Here is a 21,561-nt window from a genome sequence, read left to right on the forward strand (position 1 = left end):
GGACAGAGTCTCTTTTTTTTTCTTTCTATTATCCCTTCTTCTTTCTCTGTGTGAACATGATCCGACCCCCCATCTGCGTATATCCAATGTACCTATTTGCCCCTATGTGATATGTACTTGAAAAAAACAAAACCACCTGGGTCACAACTGGCGGGAACCGGCGTCGTTTTGAGATCTTTATATCATTTGCTTCTCCTATACTTTGCTATCTGTCTTGCTTTACTGTCTTGGTGTCTTGCTCGATGGATTGGCGGTGCAGATCTACTCATAGCAATCTGGCGCTCTGTTGTCGAAACCTGTATAGCAGATATTCATCTGAATTATAAACTTTCTACTATAGACGGAGTACTCTACTAGTTTTTTGTGTTTTTTTTTTTTTTTTTTTTTTTTTTTTTCTTTTGGGTCTACATATATATACCTAGGTGTAAGTATAAATTGGCTGATGTCATACTTCACATGGCTTTAGTGGAGCACTTTATGCCAGCTTGCAGTGGGAGCTCTGTTCACCACGATTGACACCGTGACGATGAGGAGCAGTAAGAGACAAGCCAACCCCAACGTCAATGATATGCTAATAGTCTGATTCCAGTACCCCTTCTTTTGGCCCTCACGGCCTTCCCCGCCCTCATCCTCCTCCACCTCCTCGCCGCCCCCTACACGAAAGTCGAGGAATCGTTCCACGTCCAAGCGACGCACGATATACTATCCTACGGGATCTCGGGGGGAAACACGCAAGCCTATCTTCGCGAACATTATGATCATTTTATATTCCCGGGCGCCGTGCCCCGGACGTTCGTGGGGGCTGTATTCCTTGCTCTCCTTGCGAAGCCCGTGATTTTCCTGACGGAGTTGGACCAACAAGTACTCGGTACGCCCTTGACCCAAAAAGACAATCCTTATGATCGCTTATGTTCTGATCTCTCTCTCTCAGTTCGTGGTATTTTAGGAATGTTCAATGCTGTCGCGTTGATGGTGTATGCGTCTGGCGTGCAAAGAGCGTACGGATATACCTCTGCGCTCTGGTACGTGGCTTTCCAGGCCAGTCAGTTCCATGTCCTCTTCTATGCGTCGAGGCCGTTGTCCAACATGTTTGCATTTGGATTGAGTGAGTTTCTTTTCTAGCTCGCCCCTTGAATCTAGAAAAAAAATTGCTAAGTTATAGCTACGCTTGCCCTGCGGTACCTTTTACCCGAACAGATACCCGCGGAAACCTACAAAACCCGCTGCCGGGCCTCACTTTTCCTCCTCACTGTCGCTGGGATCATCTTCCGCTCGGAGCTGGCTCTCCTCCTCGGTGCAGAGACGGTCGTGCTCTTCGCCACGGGCCGGATCAGTATCGCCCGCGAGATCATCCCCGCCGGGGCGCTAGGCCTGCTGGTGGGCTTGTCGACGACGGTGCTCGTGGACTCGTTCTTCTGGCAGCAGTATCCGTTATGGCCTGAGCTGGCAGCGTTCAAGTTCAATGTGCTTGCCGGCCAGGCGTCCGCGTGGGGCACGCACCCCTGGCACTTTTACTTCTCCAACGCCCTTCCGCGGCTCCTCTCCAACCCTGCGGCCATCTTTCTTGCCCTGCCCTGGGCCCTACTGCACCCTGCCATGCGGACATCCTCCCTGTTCACCGTATTGCCCTGTCTGGCCTTTGTCGCGCTGTACAGTCTCCAGCCGCACAAGGAGTGGCGGTTCATCGTCTACGTCGTCCCGCCGCTGACCTCCACCGCCGCCCGCGCCGCCGCCTACCTCTGGACCCGGCGCGGCAAGTCCATGCTCTACGCTCTTGTTTCCGCCGGGCTCGTCCTCTCCACGCTCGGTTCTCTCGCCCTCTCAACCCTTATCCTCTTGCCTTCCTCTGCGGCCAACTACCCGGGCGGACTCGCTCTACGCACTCTCCACGAATACGCCAACGCGAGCAAAGGCTTGGGAAACTCTCCTGCATCGGTATATCTAGGTAATCTTGCGTGTCAGACGGGCGTCACACGCTTCAACCAACTACCTACCTGGCGGTACGATAAGACGGAAGACGACACCCAGAAAGCGGAGGCCACCTTCTGGTCGCAATTCGACTACGCGCTGATCGAGCCGGGCGAGGAATCCCTCCTGCTCTCCGATACATCTAGTTGGCATCAAATCCGAACAATCGACGGGTTCGCGGGACTCAAGATCGTGAGGCCGGGAGAACCCGTTGCAGGAACGATAGAGAGCGGCGTCATCCGACGGTTGCTCGGAGAGGATGCCCTCAAAGCCTGGGAATCGGCTAGTGATGTCTTGCGGAGGGTGTTGAGGGGGTACTGGGTTGAACTACGGATGGAGCCGAGGATCAAAATCATGCAGAGATAGATAAATAGGAGCTGATTTAAATTCCATGTACAATATTTGATGTACATACAGTACAGTATAAACCTGAACTAAGGTACCTACCTACCTAGGTACTACCCTAGTACAGTTTGCTAGGTCAACCGTTCAAGTCGCCCCTCTAGATCTCGCACCCACGGCTCAACAAGCGCGACGTTATTCTTCAACGCGGCTTCACCTTGGTCCATCTTCTCCTCGACAACCCGTAGCCCTTCACGCCACTGCTCGATCTCCTTCCACATCTCCGCCTGGCGTTTCTCAAGACCCTCGAGTAGATCCGCCGCCTGCGCTGCCCCGGCATGCACTGCCCGCAGGGAGCGCAGCCGTTCCAGCACGCTCGGTAGCAGCGGGTGTAGCGACTGGATCGTTGGCAGGGTCGCGTACAGAGCTTGGATCTTGGCTGCTTGCTCGTCGCGCTGCGAGGCGGCGGGGTCTTGGCCTTCGCTGTTGTTATTGTTATTGTTAGTGGTGGTGGTGGTGTTGGCGTTATTGGCACCGCCGGCGCCGGCGCCAGGCGTCACTACTGACGAAGATGAAACGGACATGCCCTCTGACGTGAAGTCGATCGTGGCTGCCGCGATGCGTGCTGCCTGTGCTGCCTTGGCGGCGTCAACGGCTCGTCTACGCGCAGAGGCTAGAGAGTCTGCATCGGCAGTCAATTTGCGCACACGGCTGCTCAGGGATTCAAGGTGCGGGGTCGTGTATGTGGTTGACGGCGGCGCGGGCCCCATGGTCGGAACAGCCGAGGCGGGGGGGTTGGGCCCGATGAGAATGCTGGTGAGCGTGGAGAGGCGAGAGGTGAGGTGGTCGAGAGCGGGGAGGATGGGCTGTAGGGCCGGTTGCGAGCCACTGCCGCCGTCGGCGAGGAACGGATTGGAAGCGCTGGAGATGCCCATGGCGGCTTCGATCAGGGCGAGCCGGCCGTCGAAGGACGCAGCATGGCTTAGGACCCCCGGCGAAGAGGGGGACGTCTGTGAGGCTGTGTTTGAGTTCCCGTCCGGGCCGCTTGGCTTGCTTGCAGCCGCGGAATGGTCGTTCAGCGACCCCTTGGAGATCTGCTGGGACAACGTGGCGGCCGCAGAATAAGGGCCGGCCGTGTTCCTTGACGAAGCATGGAGGTTGTCCAGCGCACGGCTGAGCTCCATCACGCCGTCGCCCATGTCCTGGTCGTGTGCCTCTCCCTGGGTTTCTTTGCGCTGCGCTTCGGCTTGTCGCGTCACCAGCTCACTCTTCATTTCCTCCACCTCGCGGCGAAGGCGAGTGAGCTTCCTCTCGAAACTTTCATCCTCGCTGTCCGAAAGATCTCCCGCTTCTCTTTGTTGATCGCCGCGTCTCCGTCGACGGCCAGTCTTGCTCCTGTATGCTTTTCGCTTCGTGGCAATGCTATCGGAGAAGTTTACATCACGGGCATCGACCGTGGCACCAAGGAAATGAGCGCGTGCCTCATCTGCATTAACGCCATGTCGGTCGATGTCTGAGTGTGAACCAAGATCGTCGTCGGAATCCGAAGCGGTGCGCACAGTGGCTGTCTATCGGGGGGGTCAGAATGCTGGGCCATCACGGGACAATCTCCTCGGAATTAACAAACCGGCAAGGTCGAGACATCATCTGTAAGGTCTGGCGTTTCGTAAATATCAGGAGCAAGATCCTAAGCACACCAGAGTAAGCAGGAATCGCCCTCCAATCAGACAATCGACGCAGCAGCCATTGTCAACAAACACCGCAACTCACCAAGTCCGGAAGGCCAGCGTATTTCTTGTTGAACGCCATGGTTTCTATCGGAATCGCTTCTTTCAGAGTCTCTTCTAGCCCGCTAGATATCTGGAGACTCGTAAGCAAGTGGGAGAGAGCTTCAGGGCTCAGGGATATTTCCTGCTGGTGTCGGAGACGTGGTGGCAGAAGGCGGAGAAGCGCGTCGGCACGTGAAAGGGGGCATCTTTAAATTTTAGCTTCAGAAGCTCAAGTTGTCTTCCACCAGTTAACCATCTGATGCTTTTATCGAACAGGCATTCTGTATTCCCTGTGAGATACTCACAGCAATGAGTTAGGTATATTTCCTATTACCACTGTCTTGAAGGGCGAGTGGTGGTTTAGTTCCTGACTTGTCTGGCAGCCAAATAGGAGCATCGAGACACTCAAGATTGAATAGACTATCGAAAGCTTCAGCTAAATACATGACCTTGAGGCCATCTCTCGCAGACGAGAAATATTCATCTTGGAGTTGAGGTTCCAGTGAGCTCTGCTCTTATAAGCCAGACAATACTGCAGCTCCCATATCTTGATATGCCATGCAATTGATCGGCAAGATATCATATGCTCTAGATGTCTTATATCTCGAGGCTACCATAAGTTCAATATATATCAAGATCAAATATAAAATAAATCATCATTGGCGAACAGAAGAGAGGAGAAGAGAAGATATGGCGGGACATATGGAAGAATAGATAGATAATGTATACCTGATGCCCCTCATCGAGTGCAGACAACATCGACTCACCAAAACAAATGCCTCTCAACCTTTGTTTATTCCAAACCCAAGTCTAAACACTAGTACCAATCGTAGCTCTACTGCCAATATATGAATGAACACATGGATTCACATGGTTGGAGTCTACCGAGGTCAGAAAAATGCAATTGTCCTTCCTGGCAGCGCGCGGGGGGGCTTTGGGGGTCGCTCCAACTTGCTCGTGTTTACAGCGGGATTTATTTAAACTGAACCTACTCTACACTCTCTGTTATCCATAGTCACAACTCCCCGTGAATCCCTTTTCATACTGTAATATTGCACTCTGATCGTATAGCTAGCTATCTCTATTCCAGTCAACCATTTCCAGCAAAACCCAGCACATTATCGACGTCATGGCGGCCCCCGCGGATCGTACCATCCAGGACCTCAACGGAGACTGGGTTATGGTAAGTACTTCTTTTTTCTAGTATTATGTGTTTTCAAGTATCGTATTGAGGAGTAACGATATAATTCCCCCCAATTCAATTCTGAATATTGAATTCTATCGCTAACGATGATACCCCTCGCAGGACAAGTCTCTCTCCGACCCCTTCGAGCCTTGCCTGGCACTGGTAGGAACCCATACTCTAGTAGAATAACGATTTGTTAATGCTTTACCAGCAAGGGATTGGCTGGGTGACTCGCAAGGCCATTGGACTGGCTACTATTACACTGAAGATCCGGGAAGCCCCCAGTGCAGACGACAAGACCGTGTACCAGATCGACATCGATCAGATAGTCACGGGCGGCATCAAGGGCACCAGTGAGGCGCGCACCACCGACTGGCAGGAACGAGGTCACAAGGATCACATCTTCGGCTCGGTGGTAGGCCGGTCGCGGCTTCTGCGTGGCAGTCAAGGCGAGGACGGCAAGTTCCGACCCAACGTCCAGGTGCAAACAGAGCTAGGGGGTGACGGGGTCGATGAGGCGAAGATCCAGAAGTTCCTGAGGGGTGAGATCCTCTTGGACGGAAGCGAAGGCTCTGGCTTCCTCGCTGACGATGCTGGCGAGGATCTTGGCCAAGGCCAGGGTCTGTTTCTTCAAACCTGGGTGGTGAACCAGGATGCCGGCTGGACTGCGGAGCAGGTATGTGTTTTTTTTTTTTTTTTTTCCTTTTTCTTGTCGTTGCGCATAAACTTTTCAGCTAATTGGTAGGTCTGGGGTTTTGAAATTGTCAATGATCAACGCCATTACACCCGTCGTGTTGTCATCGTGAAGAATGGCAAGTATCAGCTGGCACGCCTTGTGTACAGCTATCAGGGGTCCCGGGAGGAGTAATTGGTAGTCTACTCGTTAAATAGACAGTATCCCATGAGAATGCAATTGCTATATTTTTTTTTTAGTACAGCGTAAGCAACGAATATCGATTCCTAGTAGTCATGCATATCAACAAGATTAAATATAAGACTTCTCAAACTGAGAGACAGAATCATTGTAACAGAACTATATTTTCTTCTTTTTTGCCCCCCCTTTTTAGAAAACTATGAATGAGTCGGCATAACGACATGGGCCTTGGTGCTAATAGCATCCTCACTGCGCCACAGACTGGTGACAGTCTTCTGTTGGGTGTAGAAGTGCAGGCCCGGTTTGCCGTAGAAGGTATTCGCGCCCCCACCGGCAATGCTCTTCTTGTTACCCGTGAAGGAGAACATGGGCAGAGGAACAGGAATGGGCACGTTGATGCCCAGCTGGCCTGCTTCGATGTCCTTCTGGAACCGGGCGGCGGTGGACCCGGAGCGGGTGAAGATGGCGGCGCCGTTGCCGTATTCGTTTGCGTTGATGAGATTGATTGCTTCGTCGAGGGTGTCCACGTTCAGACAGACGAGGACGGGGCCGAAGATTTCCTCCTTGTAGCATTTCATTTCGGGGGTGACGTTGGTTATGATGGTAGGACCGACCTAGAACGTAAAGGTACAAATCAGCCTTTTTTCTTTTTCTTTTTCTTTTTTTTTAAGAGGAGATAAAACTTACAAAGTTTCCATTAGGATACTTTTCAGGCTTGTAGCCACGTCCGTCGAGGAGGATGGTAGCGCCCTCGGCCTCTGCACTGGCGATGAGGTCCTCAATGCGTTTCTTGCTCTCCGGGCTGATCACGGGGCCGAGGTCGGCGCCCTCCTCGAAGCCACCGTTGACGTTCAGCTGTTTGGCGCGCTCGGCAATCTCGGGCAGCCAGTCCTTGGTCTCGCCGACCATGACGCAGGTGCTGAGGGCCATGCAGCGCTGACCGGCGGCGCCGAACGCGGCGCCGACGATGGCGTTCAGGGCGTGGTTCTTGTTGCAGTCGGGCAGGACGGCGGCGTGGTTCTTGGCCCCAAGGTTGGCCTGGACGCGTTTGCCGTTGGCAGAGCCGCGGGCGTAGATGTACTCGCCGGCGCGGTTGCTGCCGACGAAGCTGATGGCCTTGATGGCGGGCTCGTCAAGGATGAAGTCGACGGTGCGGGCGGCACCGTGAACGATGTTGATCACGCCCGGGGGGAACCCGGCCTCGCGGGCCAGCTCGGCCAGGATCATGGCGGCGCCGGGGTCCCGTTCCGAGGGCTTCAGGACGAGACAGTTGCCCGTTATGGTGGCGACGGGGATGCACCACAGCGGGATCATGGCGGGGAAGTTGAAGGGGCAGATGGCGGCGACGACACCCAAGGGTTCACGATAGCTGCGGGTCTCCATGTCCTTGGCGACCTCGAGCACCTCGCCGGGGATCTGGCTGGTGATGCCACACGCGGCCTCGGCGACCTGCAGGCCACGCAGGACGTCGCCACGGGCGTCGGCAAAGGTCTTGCCCTGCTCGAGGGTGATGGAGGCGGCCAGTCGGTCCCAGTGTTGGCGGATCAGGCTAACAAACTTGAACATGATCTGCTGGCGGGCCATGATGCTCGTTGCCCGCCAGGCGGGGAAGGCTCTTTCGGCGCTCTCGACGGCCGCCTTGAGCTCCGCGTCGGTGCTCTGCGGCACCCGGGTCACCAGGTTGTTGGTGGCGGGGTCGTGCAGGTCGATCCACGTCGTCGCCTGCGACGGCACAAACTCATTATTCAGGAAGTTGGTCGTGTCGACGGGGTCGGTGATGGCGTCGTGCGTCGTCGGGTACTCGGTGGCGGTCGACGCCGCCGAGGTCGTCGCGGGGCTCAGGTGGCGCGCCGTGGCGTGCAGCCTCCTCGAGGCAACCAGCGACGGCGATGAGCTCTTCTGCAACGGGGACATTCTCGATGCTGTTGACGAGGAGAGCGATCGTGAGACTGCCACGGTGGCGGATGCGTTGCTCAGACCCGTGCGGGGAGAGGCAACGCGGAGAGTGGGGAGAGAGCGGAGAGACCGACGGGCGGCCATGGTGAGATTGAGTGGAGGGGAGAGGGGAGAGGGGAGAGGGGGGGGTGATGAAGAAGTGAATAGGTGAATGGGTGAATAGGTGAATAGCTGGATAGATGAATAAAGAATCGGTGAAGGCGGTCCACGAGAGCAGCGGTCCTGGTCACCTGCAGGAGAGTAGGTTATATACGGCAGGGACAAGTCCGGGGATCCTTCCGGTCCTTCTTCTTCAGGAATGGGGCCGATAACGGCCGTTGATAACCACCTCGGCGCTGAGGGCCAATCAGGAGGGGAGGTCGCATAGAGTACAAAGTAGGGAGGTACATCCTCAGTAGCCTCTTACTGTAGTATAAGGTACTTACTATATGACTACCTAGGTACCAGGTAGTATATAGGTAGTAGTAGCGAGTCTTTGATATAACTACTATTTGCTGACTCGTAACTAAAATCCAATATGACTGCGGTCACTCGGGATATCTATTCTCTGTAGTAGTGAGGTGTTTGGTGGGGAGATTCAATATGGTCCTAGACTACACCGTCTCTTTGAATAGGCTAAATTAATAAGAGGAAATGAATGTCTTAGAATCTATCTACTATATATACTAAGATAGAGTACTAGAGTACATAGTACATAATAGTAAATAGGTGGTAACTAGTAATTCACAGGCAGCCCTGGAGAGCTAGAATAGGTGCCTCATATATCAGGTTCCTGCTCTCCAGGAATTTGGCGGTACGCTAAGCCTAGCTAGGTGGGTACCTAGGTACCTAGGTATCTAGGTAGTTATCTAAGGTATCTTACTAAGTAGTTACTTGCCAGGTACGATCTATGCTTGTTGATTCATTTGATAAGATAGTATACTCCGTACTTCCTTCTTGTCAACCATATTACTTAATTCTGCCTGCTACCAAGTATACTACATAAGGCTCTCTCATGAGTAGATACGACTACAGTATGAAAATAGTAAAGGTAAAAACAATAAACTAAAGCAATATGCTATGCTGTACTTTACAAGTCACGAGGCCCTCGGGTGGTAATGGGTGGATGGTTTTCATATCTCATAACAGGTGGCAACGCTCCCAGCAAGTCCTTTTGCCTTGGCCGGTTATGGATTGATGATGAGGGGTTACCCGGACGGAAGAGTGATTCAAATCCGCAGTATGATTATTTTTTTTCTTTCCTTTTTGTTTTTGTTCTTGTTTTGGGTGGGTTGCTTTGTCTCTTCCTCTACTGCGCAGAAGAGCGAGTGGACCGCTTGGTAGCAGAGCCCTTAGCCGTATCCGCAGCGGAGCTGACGGCCTCGGCAGTCTTCTCCTTGGCGGAGGTGGCAGCGGCCTTGCCCTTCTTGGCAGCCTCGGCGGGAGCGGCGGAGCTGGCGCTGATGGCGCCCACAATGACAAGGACCATGGTTAGGAGCAGGGCGCCCAGGCCGCCAGCAACTTCGGGGACAGTCTTGACCGCGTAAATGGGGTCCTGCTTGGCCAGGGTGACAAAGGTGTCGACCTTCTCGCGGACAAAGGTGATGGGATCCTCGCTGAAGGTGACGCCGGTGGGGGCAGCAGGCTCTTCCTTCTTCTTGGGCTTGCTGGCCTCCTCCTCGGCAAGTTCGACGGGGTGCTTGATGTCAAAGGTCTCCTGGCGAAGCTGTTCCGCATCCTCGATCGAGTGGCCGATGTAGATGTTGTCGAAGAGAATGTCGTTCTGCATAGTCCAGATCTCAAAGCCAATCTGTCATTCGTTAGCCTTGAAAAAAAAAAATTTTTTTTCATCTAGACAAGATATGAAGACTTACAGCGCCCATGGGCTCAAAGTTGGACGGGGTCTTGTCCTCAAAGTACTTGGGGTTGGCGATCTTACGAGGAGCCCAGACACCCTTGTAGGCGGGGTTGTCGACCAGAGGAGCCGACCACTTGCCCTTGTAGGCAGGGTTCTTCTTCATGGGAGGAGACCAGGGGCCACAGCCAGAAGCCTCTTGGCACTTGGGGTTGGGCACGGTGGGGGCGATCCAGTCACCATCCTCCTCGTCATCCCAGTCCTCGGGCTTCTCAGCCTCCGGGTCGGGGATGCTGGTGGGCTCATCGACGAGCCAGTCGCTGGGCTGGGTGGCCTCCTCGTCGACGATCTCAAAGGGAGCCTCCTCGTCCCAGTCCTCGGGCTTCTTGGCCTCCGGGTCGGCGATCTTGGCCTCGTCCACCCAGTCGGCGGGCTTGGAGTCCTTGGGGTCATCAATCTCCTTCTCCGGGTTGACGGCCGGGGTGAAGTCCTCAAGAAGAGAGCCCTCCTTGACGGACTCGCCATCGATGAGGATCTCGAAGGTCTGATCGGGCTTGACGATCAGGGTGTAGACCGAGGTGACCTTGGAGGTCCGGGCGGTGGGAGGGGCCTTCAGGTGCTTCTCCTCGTACTCGCCAGTCTTGGGGTTCTTGTGGCGGAAGATGAAGTGGACCTAGAATGATTGTTAGGATATAACGTCGAAACTGTATGAAGGCTTTGGCTTACCTTGTTGGTGCCACCGCACTTGTCAGGTCCGAACATGATGACGTAGGGAGTGGTGTTGGAAAACTCCTCCGCGTGGAGCTTCTTGTTCTCCTGGAGGAGCTTCATGTAGGCACCGCCACAGACCAGGGAGTCTGACCATTAGTATTTATGTACGATCTAGGGCGACTTAATGATTTGCGATCAGGGAAAAACTCACTCTGAGGCTTGACCTCGTACTGAACAACCAGAGTCTTCCCCTTGTTATCGATCTTCTTGGGGAACTTGGCGGAGATGGCGTGGTGGGCCGCGACGTCCTTGACGACGAGACCCTTGTCGCCCTCCATACCCTTCAGCACGGTAGGCTCCTCGACAGCCCAGGTGCCGACGTAAGCCCAGTCCTCCTCTGACTTGGAGTCCTCCTTCTTGGCGTGGGACGGGGTCCATCTGGACTCCCAGTCGTCAGTGAACTGTTCGAGGAAGGGAGCTTTGAGCGTGGTGGGCTAAGAAAGAATTTGAGGTTAGCAGCTGCCGCCATTGACAGGAGAGAAGATGCAGCAGAAGAAGAACAACAACAACGGATCCACATACTGTAAAGGTAGGCTTCTCCGCAACGGAGGTGGCGTCCACAGGCTGTTCAGCTTCCTCAGCGTGGGCATAGCCCATCAGCGTGGCTGACGAGACCAGCGCGGAGGTCAGCGCGGCGTTGATACGCATGACGACGGGTGGATAGATAGAGCGAGAGAGACAATCAGCAAGATCAATCGGTCCCGCAGGCGAGGAGCGAAGGTCAAGTCAAAACCAGTGGAGCGGCCAGCAGCACACGGAAGGAAAGAAAGGAAGGGGTGGAGAGAGGAAGTCTCGCGGGCGCGTTATAAGCGACGAGATGTTGGGGATGAGCCGAAGTTCCAAGGTGGCCTCTTCTATGGCAGGCCTGCCCAAACAGGCTAGACTATTCATGCTGACCAGCAATTTAATTGAATTAGTAGATTGCTATTGCTTGGCTATTATTCTCTAGATATATTCTACTACATATTTAGAATGGATTATTGCAATTAATTAATAGATATAGTAAATGTAATAATATATATAATATTAGTAGATTAATTCAATACTATAGAGTAGATTACTATAATCTATTTATGCCTCAGGCACCATAGCTTATGAAGTACCAGTTAGGTACCTTAGATTTGTACCTATTAATTCTATTATTTGAATATATGGCCTACCTAGGTACTACTGCTTAGAAAACCTACTTCCCCTACTTTCCCTGCCGGACGGAGGTAAATCCAGGGTAGACCAGTACAATGATTGTTCGTGTCGCCATGCTCTGTTCTTATTGGCTGCGGCGATTGCGACATCCCCGCGCAAAAAGAGTCAAAAGACTGAAGGTTCCCCTCAGTAGGTAGCATTGACTGACTGTCTAGAAAGCATCAGGAAACGTCAGACAGACATCCATCATGGCTCACCCAGACGCCTGTACAGACAAGTTTGACCATCTGGTCCAGTCGGAAGATCCAGAGCACCCCGCCAACCTGATCCCGGAGTTGTGCCGCAAGTTCTACAACTGGGGATGGGTGACAGGGACGGGAGGGGGTGTCAGTAGAAAGATTTCCTTCAACCAAAGCTGATTCTCTGCTCACATGGCTAGACCTCCATCCGCCGCGGCGAACACATCTTTATTGCCCCCTCGGGCGTTCAGAAGGAACTGATCAAACCAAGCAACATCTTCGTCCTCGAGTTTCCCACCCCGAAATACCCCCCTTCGGACCGCAAGTACATCCGCAAGCCGCTCAATCTCAACCCGTCCGCCTGTACACCCCTCTTCCTCGCTGCGTTCGAACGCGGGGCGGGCTGCTGTATCCACACCCACTCGCAATGGGCTGTGTTGGTCACTCTGCTGGTGGAGCGTGAGAAGGGGCCGGGCGCTTGCTTCGAGATCAGCAACATCGAACAGATCAAGGGTATCCCGCGCGGCAAGGGCAAGGGCATGATGGGCTTCTTCGACACCCTCCGCATCCCCATCATCGAGAACACTGCGTTTGAGGAGGATCTGACCGGCAGTCTGGAGAAGGCCATGGAGGAGTACCCGGATACCTGTGCTGTTCTAGTCAGGCGGCACGGAATGTATGCTCCCCCCTTTTTTTTCCCCTGCCATTACTTCTCCCGAGTAATCTAACCTCATAACAGCTATGTCTGGGGAGACGACGTCGCCAAGGCCAAGACGCAATGCGAGAGCTTGGACTACCTGTTTCAGCTGGCCGTGGAGATGCACAAGCTCGGCCTTCCCTGGGTCAAGGAGTGATTATCTTTGCAATGGTCGTATATTAGTACTGCCCACCTCTAGCAGTGAGTACATATGCATAGTAAAATATTTATAAAAAAAAGAATAAACGAACACCATCCCAAGAATTAAATTAAATGATTCTAGTACCGTATCTAGTATCTATTTAAAAAGCAAAAGTTGACCTCCTCGTGGTACATATCTTGTGGTGGGGAGCCGCCTAGACTTAAGCTAAAGTCGGTCCAGCGACAACCGGCGGGCATCTGTTCTCTCCAGCTTAATCCCCCCCAGAACAGACCCGCTGCCTGCGCTCTGGAACAGCCAAACAATCAATCCGAGGCTCATCAGATCTAGCGCTTGATATCGTTTCTCTCGCTCGAAGAGGCTTCCATTGTCCGGAGGATGGATTTGGACGCTGCAGACTCCCCGTGGGGCGGTAAGTACCTGCCCAGGCAGTCATGATGATGATGATGACGATGACGGCGATACACCCTCCCTTCAACGAAGCGTCTCTTACGCCTGGTTTTAGATGTTCCCTCACAGTCAAGTGCACCTCAAGCACCTTCGAAACCTGACAATGAAGATAATGGTACGTATCTGTCGCGTCCCCGATTGTTCCGATCCTTAAACCAACCCCCCCCTCCTCCTCCTCCTCCTCCTCCTCCTCGTCGTCTGACCTCCATCCTGTCGCAGAACAACCACCCTCGCAGCCGGCGAGCAGTTTGAATACCACCCGGTCGCCGCCGCGTCGCGGCCCACGAGTCAATCGTAAGATTAGCGCTCAGGTGACGAAGCTGGAAGCCGTCGATGATGCTGTTGACCCTCTCGGACCCCTCGGAGGCAGCGGCCCCTCATTGTTCACCGAGCAGGCCCCAATGCCCCCCCAGAAGGAGCCGGCTGTCGGTCCTAGCCCGACACATCTGGTCTCGCCGACGCCGCAGCAGCCCTTGTTTGGAGTGTCATCGGAGGCTGGCACTCTCGAGGAGGACGGATCCGGCTTAAAGGGTCCCCCCCCCGTCCAGCCTCCGGTAGACGCCGAGAGAGCGCCCAAGCGACAGTCGCAGCCTAGTATGAGCGTGGAACAGGCCGCGAAGCCTACATTCGACATCGAGGTCGGTGATCCGCACAAGGTGGGAGACCTGACAAGCAGTCACATTGTCTATCAGGTCCGAACAAAGGTAGTCTAAACCCACCTCGTTACTTTTCTTCTTACATATACTGACAGCTTAAGACTACATCCAAAGCATACCGAGTCCCCGAGTTTACTGTGAGCCGTCGCTACCGTGATTTCCTCTGGTTGTACAGCTCGCTGCACAACAACAACCCTGGTGTTGTCGTGCCGCCTCCGCCCGAGAAGCAGGCTGTCGGCCGGTTCGACACGAACTTTGTCGAGTCCCGACGTGCGGCACTGGAGCGCATGCTTAACAAAATCGCGGGGCATTCGGTCTTGCAGCATGATGCCGATCTCAAGATCTTCCTCGAAAGCGAGTCGTTCAACCTGGACGTCAAGAACAAGGAGAACAAAGAGCCCGACCTCGGCCAGAACAAGGGCATGCTTAGCTCTTTCGGCATCTCTGTTGGTGGCAGCAGTGGCAAGTTTGTAGAACATGATGATGTGAGTTTCCCCAAACCTCCGATACCAGATCATCTTCTCATGATGTAGTGGTTTCATGACCGGAAGATTTATATGGATGCGCTGGAGAACCAGCTGAAGGCCTTGATGAAATCGATTGATACGGTTGTTGCTCAAAGAAAGGGACTCTCCGAGGCTGCCGGCGACTTTTCCGCGTCGCTGCATGCATTGGCCGCGGTTGAACTTTCGCCCGCTCTGTCAGGCCCACTGGATGGACTGTCGGACATCCAGCTGCGCATCCGGGAACTGTACGAGCGACAGGCGCAACAGGACGTTCTCACGCTGGGGATCACGATCGACGAGTACATCCGGCTGATCGGCAGTGTCAAGACGGCATTCACCCAACGCCAAAAGGCGTTCCACAGCTGGCACGCGGCGGAGACGGACCTGCTGAAACGCAAGAGCACGCAGGACAAGCTTCTCCGCCAGGGCAAGTCGCAGCAAGACCGGCTGAACCAGGCCAACGCCGACGTGGCCGACGCGGAGCGCAGAGTGCACCAGGCCCGTCTGCTCTTCGACGACATGGGTCGTCTGATGCGCAGCGAGCTGCAGCGCTTCGAGCGGGAGAAGGTCGAGGATTTCAAATCGGGCGTCGAGACTTTCTTGGAGAGTGCCGTCGAAGCTCAGAAAGAGGTACCCCTTTTTTTCCTACCTTTTTTTTGTGTCATCATGCTAACCCCTCTAGTTGATTGAACTGTGGGAGACATTCCTCATGCATCTCGACGCCGACCAAGGCAGCCCGTTCTACGCCAACCAGGAGAATTCGCTGCCGGAGCCAGTAGAGAATGCGGGCGAGGGAGTCGAGGCAGCACAGGATTAGTTTGACGTTACCCTTACTGTATAAAACGCAATGCATGAAATAGTACTTGAACTATTTCCTGTAAGACTAGTTTACTGTAAGACGAGACTGTAAGAAGATAGTTACACTATTATACACGACAGATCTATCACTATTCCATCCCTCGCCTACTTCTTGCCGCCCTTCTTCTTGGTCCAAGTCGGGGGAGCCTCCTTCTTCTTCTCGATCATCCAGGAGCCATCCTCATTCTGACCAAACGAACTAATCAAGTCAAGGAGGTTATCATCTTCATCTTCCTCCTCGACCTGTTGCTGCTTCGCATCCATATCCTTTGCGTCCTTCTTCTCCGTAGCCTCAAGATCCACAACAGGGGTATTCGCATCGTAACTCCGTCCAAAGCGCGATCGGAAGGCAGCCAATCGCCCGGCCTCGTCGTCCTCGACGTTCATGAGCTTGCTGCTCGACGGATTCCAGAGGAGGGAGTTGCGTGTGTCCCGCGTGCACCGGTAGACGGGCAGCGGCGAGGTGGTGCGTTGCGTAAAGGCGCTTCCGTCGGAGAGCGTCACCAGCTGCGTGAACGTGTAGGGTCTTTTCGGGCGGCGGAGGAGCGTGGCATGTCGGCATTGCGAGCAGATGAATGTCGTCGACGTAGACGTAGACGTCGAGGTTAAAGTGGAAGTTGTTGAAGTAGTGGATGAGGCTCTGAGAGCCGCGCGGCGGAGAGAAATAGTGATTGCCATTTTCAATGAAGAAAGGTAGAATAGAAAGAAGGTAGAATTCTGGAAGTGAGCTCTGCAGAGTAGTGTAGTGTATGGTCTAGGTAGACTCGTAGTGTTGAAATTTGGCACCGCATTACATAAGCACCAAACCTAGGTAGTTAACTAATTACTTTGTACTACCTCCCGAATCATTATAACAAGACTAGAATGAAGCTCCTAGGTCTTCTTCCATCATGTAGGCCGCAAAGGGGTGAGTGGTCACTCTACCCCGAGGCCCTGATCCAACTAACGGTCCAGTCTCTACAAGAAAGCACTTTACAACTTCTTCAACCCCATCTTCACCTTCCTCTCTCTCCAACAGTGTCCGCCTCTTAATGCGCCATGTCCCCCACCCCGTCGCAATCATCACATCCACCGATCCGCGCAATGGATCTGATTCCCCGGCACGCGGAATGACCGTCTCCTCCTTCAACACGGTCTCCCTGTCCCCCTCCCCGATCATCTCGTTCAATGTGCGCCGCCCCTCGGAAACCCTGGCTGCTTTGCTTCTCTCAGACCGCTTTCTCGTCCATCTCCTCGCGCCTAACCTGCGCACTGCTGCTCTGGCCCGTGCGTTCTCGCGCGGAAATAATACTCGCACCGAGTTGGAGGACTTTGAGTTCACGCAATACCTTTCAGAAGAAGGAAAGGTCCCTTTGTCTCTTCCGCTTTTGAGGGAGAAAGAGGAACATGCGAAAGGATCGGATATCCCCTTCGTGCTGGAATGCAAGGTTCATCAGCAGGTCCAGGTCAACGATCATACAGTCGTCCTGGGGCAGGTCCTACATACACTCGGCCAGATAGCGGAGAGTCGGCGCAGTGAGGCGGATGAATTGTGTTTGACCTATGCCGATACCAGGTTCTGGCGTATGGGTGATCAAATAGACTAATTGTACAGTAACATTAAAAGAAACAACCTAGACATAGAAGTACTCTCAACTTTTATTCCTATCTATATAGACTGCCGGTGATAGACTGAACGAGGAGTGAAGAGACGAGGTGGGGGGGGGGGGAAAGGCAAAAGGCAAGAGAACAACAACTAGTTCCAGATGCTCTTGCTGTGGCCGCGCGCAGAAGTCGGACTCCCGCTACCACTGCCACTTCCACTCCCGCTGCCGCTGCCGCTGCCACTGCCACGACTCGCTGCCCGTTGGAAAGGACTGCTGCTCGACACGGGCCGGAACCCGGTGGCGAGGGGTGCATTGCTGTCGGAGCCGAAGCTGGTGCGTTTGGCGCCCACAATCCCGACCCCAAGACTATCGGATAGGTCCAACGTAAAAGGCAGTCGACTGCCGATATCCAGCAGAGGGTCCGGTCCAAACTGGCCGCTGTGAGCAGATCGATTCGAAAAGGACCGGTCACGGTACGCAAAGTCGGCAGAGCCAAAGTAGGAATTTGCGTTAGCAAAGGGCGAGGTAGGGAAGTTGCTGCTGCTGCTGCTGTTGTTTTGCAGCGACGAGGGCTGTTGGGCTGGACTACTCTGATGAGAGCTACCACTACCACCGACGGGAGAGGGTGCATTTTGCTGGCGAGGGCTTGACCTGAACATGGGGAAACTTAGCCCCAACAGCGATCGGGTCCCCGGAGCGGTGGACGTCAGATTGGCCATGGCGGCAGAAGAGGAGGTCACCGAGAGAGCAGAGGCATCTGCCAAAGGGTTGGTACCGGGAAGGTTGCCTTCCGGGGTAAGTGGACCGGAGTCGACCAGCATTTGTTGTTGTTGTTGTTGTTGTTGTTGTTGCTGCTGCTGCTGCACGGCCTGCTCGATCGCCGAGACCTGTTGCCACAGTTGGCTCGTACGCATCTGGTAGTCCTGAACGGATTGGGTAATGCTTGCGAACTGCTCGTTGAAATTGGCCTCGAGCTTGGCATGGTCCTGCTCCCGAGCAAACTGTTCAGCCGCTCGTCGTTCACGTTCGTTGAGGCCCTGGGCGTTGGCGGAGATGATCCGTTCGTACTGCTCGTTGACTCGAGTCCGGCGGGTCTGTAGGCGCTCTCGGCGTTGCACCACCGAGCTCAACTCCGACTCGAGCGAGGATACCTCGCGCGAGAGGGCTTGCCGGGCGACATCGAGATCTTCCTTGGCGGACTTGAGTAAGCCCAGCTCGTGCTCGTAGTTGGCCTTTTGTGCAGCCCACTCGTCCTGTTCTTCGTCGGGGATCTTTTCCAGGTGGTCCAATTGCACCTCCAGCACGGCGGTGGCTTCTTCGGTCTGTCGGATGTTACGTTCCAGTTGGAGGGATCGCTGTTTTTGCCGGTTCTCATCCGTGCCGCTGTGCAGACGGTTATTGAAGTTCTCCAGTTCCTTCCGGATCTTCGAGATGAGGAGCTTGTGATCATTTTTGGCTTTCTTCAATCGCGAGCGCTTCTCGTTAATCTTTGTCTCGGCATTGGCAATCGAGTTCTTGAGTGTTGTCGTCGGCGAGGAGGGTCGATAGGAAGGTTGCGGTGGGGTAGGGATGGAGGAAACGACTGATCACAATTAGCATTTGGTGTGTTCAAAAAAAAAAAAAGAAAAAAAAAAAAAACATACCCTGCTCGGCATCACTGGTGGCGGGCGTCTTGACACTCATGGAACAAATCTCTTCATCCGTATCCCTGCGCATAAAGGAACAGGTATACGCACAGTTCGGAGCGAGACCAGAGATCTCGCCGCGCCATCGGACTGCATTCAATCCCTTGGGCGCATCCTGGACCCGACAGATGGCTGCCGTGGCCCAGAGCGCGCCATTGACACAGACGTAAAAAGGTTCCACCTCGCCGGGACCGTCGACACTGTTGTCAACGTCACACGTTCCCAAGCCGGAATGATCATCGGGAGAGGAGGGATAAAAGGATTCGCCGGCAGCAAAATGGATGGAAGAGCTGTCCACGTTTGTGATCCAGATGAGGCGGTCGTCGAGGGAAACGCTGTGGAGGTCCTCTTCGTTCATGGGGGGCCCGCGGGCGGTCTTGGACATGGCTCGGGAATGTTCATACTCACGCATGACGGTGACTTTCAGGTTGGCGAGGGCGGCCCAGAAGGGTTGTCGATTGCGGACTTGATTAGCCTGGCGTCTGCGTTTTTTGGCCGAGGTCAAGCGGTCGCGGCCATCTTTCAGGGCCGAGGCTGTCAGGATCTGGCCGTCCGGGCCCATGAAGGAAGAAACGCTGGCGCCGGATTCAAAGGCGGAATCGACCTGGGTCTGGGAGCCGGCGGAAGCCTCGGTGTCGACGCGTTTGCTGCCGGAGCGGGCGGATGGGGTGGGGGAACGGTTCTTGGCCATGGAGCGGCGGGCCATGGCGGTGCCCGCCTGGGCGAGGATATGGACGGCCAGGACGCTGCGGAGCCAGCTGGGTTGGGTCTGCGGGGACGAGCGACGGAATTCGGGGGGCACGATTTGGGAGAAGTGGGAGAGGATGTCTGGGTTGACGATCTTGGCGGAGAGGAGCTGATCGACGAGAAAATCCTGGATGCCCTTGCTCCGCACGAGATGTAAGAGCAGCACGATCCCGACGCAGAGGGCGTTGACGCCACCGTTCTTGCCCGAGCCGCCGCCGCCCAGGGTGATGGCGACCTGCACGTGGGCGAGGTCGAGCGCAAAGTTCTGCGCCCAGGTCCACATGAACAGGCCCCAGAAGAGCAGACAGAAGCCGTCCATGGCCATCATGGTGCCCAGTGAAGGGGTTCCGGCGGGACCCTGAAAGATATCAAAGTTGGACGTCAGAGCGCCGGCAGTGGTACCGCTGGGAGGCAGGAAGGTCAGCGAGGCGAAGAGGAATTGCACGAGGGTCAGGACCATGGGCGGCAGCTGCAGCAGGAAGATCAGAATGGCGATGGTGTCGTACATCGGGCAGGAGCGGAGGATAGTCGAGACGAGTTGGATCGGATTGACGGGGTTACTGGTCGAACCCGACCTCTTCGCGGGGGAGACGGATTTGTCCGGACGACGGGAGGAAGAGGCCGAAGAGGCGGCGGCCTGACCCGAGACAGCGAAACCATTCTGCGACGAGATTGTGGATGAAGGGGGCGCCAGGGTAGCTTGAGAAGAAGGACCGTAGGACATGTCGGAAGCGGCGGGATCGGAGAGTAGACGAGCATTGGGAGGAGGAGTGTCCAGCTTCGAGGGGCCGGTAGCTGCCGCCGCAGAAGACGCGTCTTCGGCGGCGGCGGCGGCCAGGGCAGGCGATGGGAGGGCGGGGTCACTGGAGGAGCGCGAAGGCAGGTCGAGAGGCGAAGAAGAAGAAGAAGAAGAAGAAGTAGATGAGAGCGCGGAGCCGTTGGAGAGAGAAGGGGAAGGAGAAGAAGAAGAAGAAGAAGGGACCCCGTTCAGATGGCCGTTGGACTTCTGCTTGGCCAATTTCTTCGCCGTGGGAGCGAGGCCATTCTCACCGCGCTGACTGTGACTCTTCCTAGCCGGGGCCGATGAGCGTGGCATGGACGAGGGTGCCTGAAATCAGCCAGGTCCGAGTCCGCTTGGCAAAGAGACAGCCAAGGACTGGGACCAGGCACACGCAAGGGGAGGAGGGAGGGATTTCGAGGAAGGTCCAGGAGATGACGGGCCTGACGACACACTGCACAGAGTCCTCCAAGACAGGACGAAGGGGGATTGTTTAATTTTGATGAATTGTTTTTATTTTATTTTATTTTTCTTTTTTTTTTCCGTGCGTAGTGGTGAGAGAAATCGAAAGCGACGAGGAGGAAAGGGTGTGAGTCGAGACGAGGGAGACTTGAGAGAGAGATTGAGACTGAGACTGAGAGAGAGGGAGTGAGGAAAAGGCCGGAGGGATGGGGAGGGGGGGGATGCAACGAGGGAGGATCAACAAAGGAGAGATGACAGTCGGACTGGATAGAAAAGAAGGAGTTGGATGAGATGGACGAAGGGGGGGGGGGGGGGGGGAAGCCCGGGGGGGGGGGGGGGAAAGGATGGGATGAGGAAAGGAAAAGGAAGGGAAACTTTGGCGTTGATACAAGAAGGCGGAAAGAAGTTTGGCTTGTCGATCTCTGTGCCTGAGGCAGCATTTGGGTATACTAGGTAGTTACTACGGAGTACTAGGTACTAGGTAATACCTAGGAGTTATCAAATAATATTGTTTTATTATATTCTACTTTCTATTCTACTTTCTATTCTACTTTCTAATCTACTTTCTATCTACTTTCTATCTGCTTTCTATTTAATGATAGATTACTATTTATATACATGCAGACTTAACTGATACCTGCACCTATTCTCAACTTCACATCTCGACATATGCCTAACATATACCCGTACCTACTAGGTACCTGGTATACTCTGTAATCAGTCTTACAACTCCTGTATCGGATGCAGGATCCTGATATCATGACTGGCTCTGGATAGTCCAACTCACCGATGATCTGCGGGGTGTGCAGGACCTGGAGTGGATTATCTCACCTCTGACATGATAACTTGGTTACTTTATATCTACTGTTGACTATAGTTACTACTTATATACTA

At 54.3% G+C, this 21,561-nt stretch overlaps 10 protein-coding genes across 10 annotated transcripts; 5 read left to right on the top strand and 5 right to left on the bottom strand.

The window, feature by feature from the left end:
• Positions 1-526: 526 nt before the first annotated feature.
• ASPZODRAFT_140213 (hypothetical protein) lies at positions 527-2,334 on the top strand (the record flags this gene model as incomplete). Its single annotated transcript, XM_022724638.1, has 3 exons — positions 527-536; positions 590-1,105; positions 1,163-2,334. 3 exons carry the CDS (start codon positions 527-529, stop codon positions 2,332-2,334), a joined length of 1,698 nt encoding a protein of 565 aa, XP_022583812.1.
• Positions 2,335-2,444: 110 nt separating this feature from the next.
• Positions 2,445-4,316, bottom strand: ASPZODRAFT_157714 (hypothetical protein; the record flags this gene model as incomplete). The annotated part of the gene is made up of 3 exons (XM_022726322.1): positions 4,081-4,316; positions 3,938-3,997; positions 2,445-3,878 (listed from the first exon to the last, which is right to left on the bottom strand). Exons 1-3 carry the CDS (start codon positions 4,117-4,119, stop codon positions 2,445-2,447), a joined length of 1,533 nt encoding a protein of 510 aa, XP_022583813.1. The 5' UTR covers positions 4,120-4,316.
• Positions 4,317-5,464: 1,148 nt separating this feature from the next.
• Positions 5,465-6,133, top strand: ASPZODRAFT_61361 (hypothetical protein; the record flags this gene model as incomplete). The annotated part of the gene is made up of 2 exons (XM_022728982.1): positions 5,465-5,941; positions 6,011-6,133. 2 exons carry the CDS (start codon positions 5,465-5,467, stop codon positions 6,131-6,133), a joined length of 600 nt encoding a protein of 199 aa, XP_022583814.1.
• A 40-nt stretch (positions 6,134-6,173) lies between these two features.
• Positions 6,174-8,225, bottom strand: ASPZODRAFT_1450760 (hypothetical protein). Its single transcript, XM_022725071.1, has 3 exons — positions 8,166-8,225; positions 6,827-8,107; positions 6,174-6,753 (listed from the first exon to the last, which is right to left on the bottom strand). The coding sequence occupies exons 2-3, from the start codon at positions 8,051-8,053 to the stop codon at positions 6,337-6,339; spliced, it is 1,644 nt and encodes a 547-aa protein (XP_022583815.1). The 5' UTR covers positions 8,054-8,107; positions 8,166-8,225; the 3' UTR covers positions 6,174-6,336.
• A 966-nt stretch (positions 8,226-9,191) lies between these two features.
• Positions 9,192-11,484, bottom strand: ASPZODRAFT_129744 (hypothetical protein). The gene is made up of 5 exons (XM_022722342.1): positions 11,223-11,484; positions 10,852-11,134; positions 10,656-10,786; positions 9,949-10,602; positions 9,192-9,884 (listed from the first exon to the last, which is right to left on the bottom strand). Exons 1-5 carry the CDS (start codon positions 11,346-11,348, stop codon positions 9,384-9,386), a joined length of 1,695 nt encoding a protein of 564 aa, XP_022583816.1. The 5' UTR covers positions 11,349-11,484; the 3' UTR covers positions 9,192-9,383.
• Positions 11,485-12,038: 554 nt separating this feature from the next.
• On the top strand, positions 12,039-12,970 carry ASPZODRAFT_129745 (hypothetical protein). The gene is made up of 3 exons (XM_022722343.1): positions 12,039-12,229; positions 12,283-12,758; positions 12,822-12,970. The coding sequence occupies exons 1-3, from the start codon at positions 12,092-12,094 to the stop codon at positions 12,934-12,936; spliced, it is 729 nt and encodes a 242-aa protein (XP_022583817.1). The 5' UTR covers positions 12,039-12,091; the 3' UTR covers positions 12,937-12,970.
• Positions 12,971-13,607: 637 nt separating this feature from the next.
• On the top strand, positions 13,608-15,386 carry ASPZODRAFT_129746 (hypothetical protein). The gene is made up of 4 exons (XM_022722344.1): positions 13,608-14,093; positions 14,147-14,530; positions 14,579-15,181; positions 15,234-15,386. Exons 1-4 carry the CDS (start codon positions 13,791-13,793, stop codon positions 15,366-15,368), a joined length of 1,425 nt encoding a protein of 474 aa, XP_022583818.1. The 5' UTR covers positions 13,608-13,790; the 3' UTR covers positions 15,369-15,386.
• A 203-nt stretch (positions 15,387-15,589) lies between these two features.
• On the bottom strand, positions 15,590-15,994 carry ASPZODRAFT_29999 (hypothetical protein; the record flags this gene model as incomplete). Its single annotated transcript, XM_022728194.1, has 1 exon — positions 15,590-15,994. A coding segment is annotated over one exon (405 nt), but the record flags the coding sequence as incomplete, so codon positions are not given.
• A 273-nt stretch (positions 15,995-16,267) lies between these two features.
• ASPZODRAFT_129748 (hypothetical protein) lies at positions 16,268-17,086 on the top strand. The gene has a single exon (XM_022722345.1). The coding sequence runs from the start codon at positions 16,441-16,443 to the stop codon at positions 16,993-16,995; it is 555 nt and encodes a 184-aa protein (XP_022583820.1). The 5' UTR covers positions 16,268-16,440; the 3' UTR covers positions 16,996-17,086.
• A 7-nt stretch (positions 17,087-17,093) lies between these two features.
• ASPZODRAFT_112090 (hypothetical protein) lies at positions 17,094-20,747 on the bottom strand. Its single transcript, XM_022721033.1, has 2 exons — positions 18,639-20,747; positions 17,094-18,577 (listed from the first exon to the last, which is right to left on the bottom strand). The coding sequence occupies exons 1-2, from the start codon at positions 20,521-20,523 to the stop codon at positions 17,145-17,147; spliced, it is 3,318 nt and encodes a 1,105-aa protein (XP_022583821.1). The 5' UTR covers positions 20,524-20,747; the 3' UTR covers positions 17,094-17,144.
• Positions 20,748-21,561: the final 814 nt, after the last annotated feature.

Source organism: Penicilliopsis zonata, assembly GCF_001890105.1.
Source record: "Penicilliopsis zonata CBS 506.65 unplaced genomic scaffold ASPZOscaffold_3, whole genome shotgun sequence".
Classification (NCBI taxonomy): domain Eukaryota; kingdom Fungi; phylum Ascomycota; class Eurotiomycetes; order Eurotiales; family Aspergillaceae; genus Penicilliopsis; species Penicilliopsis zonata.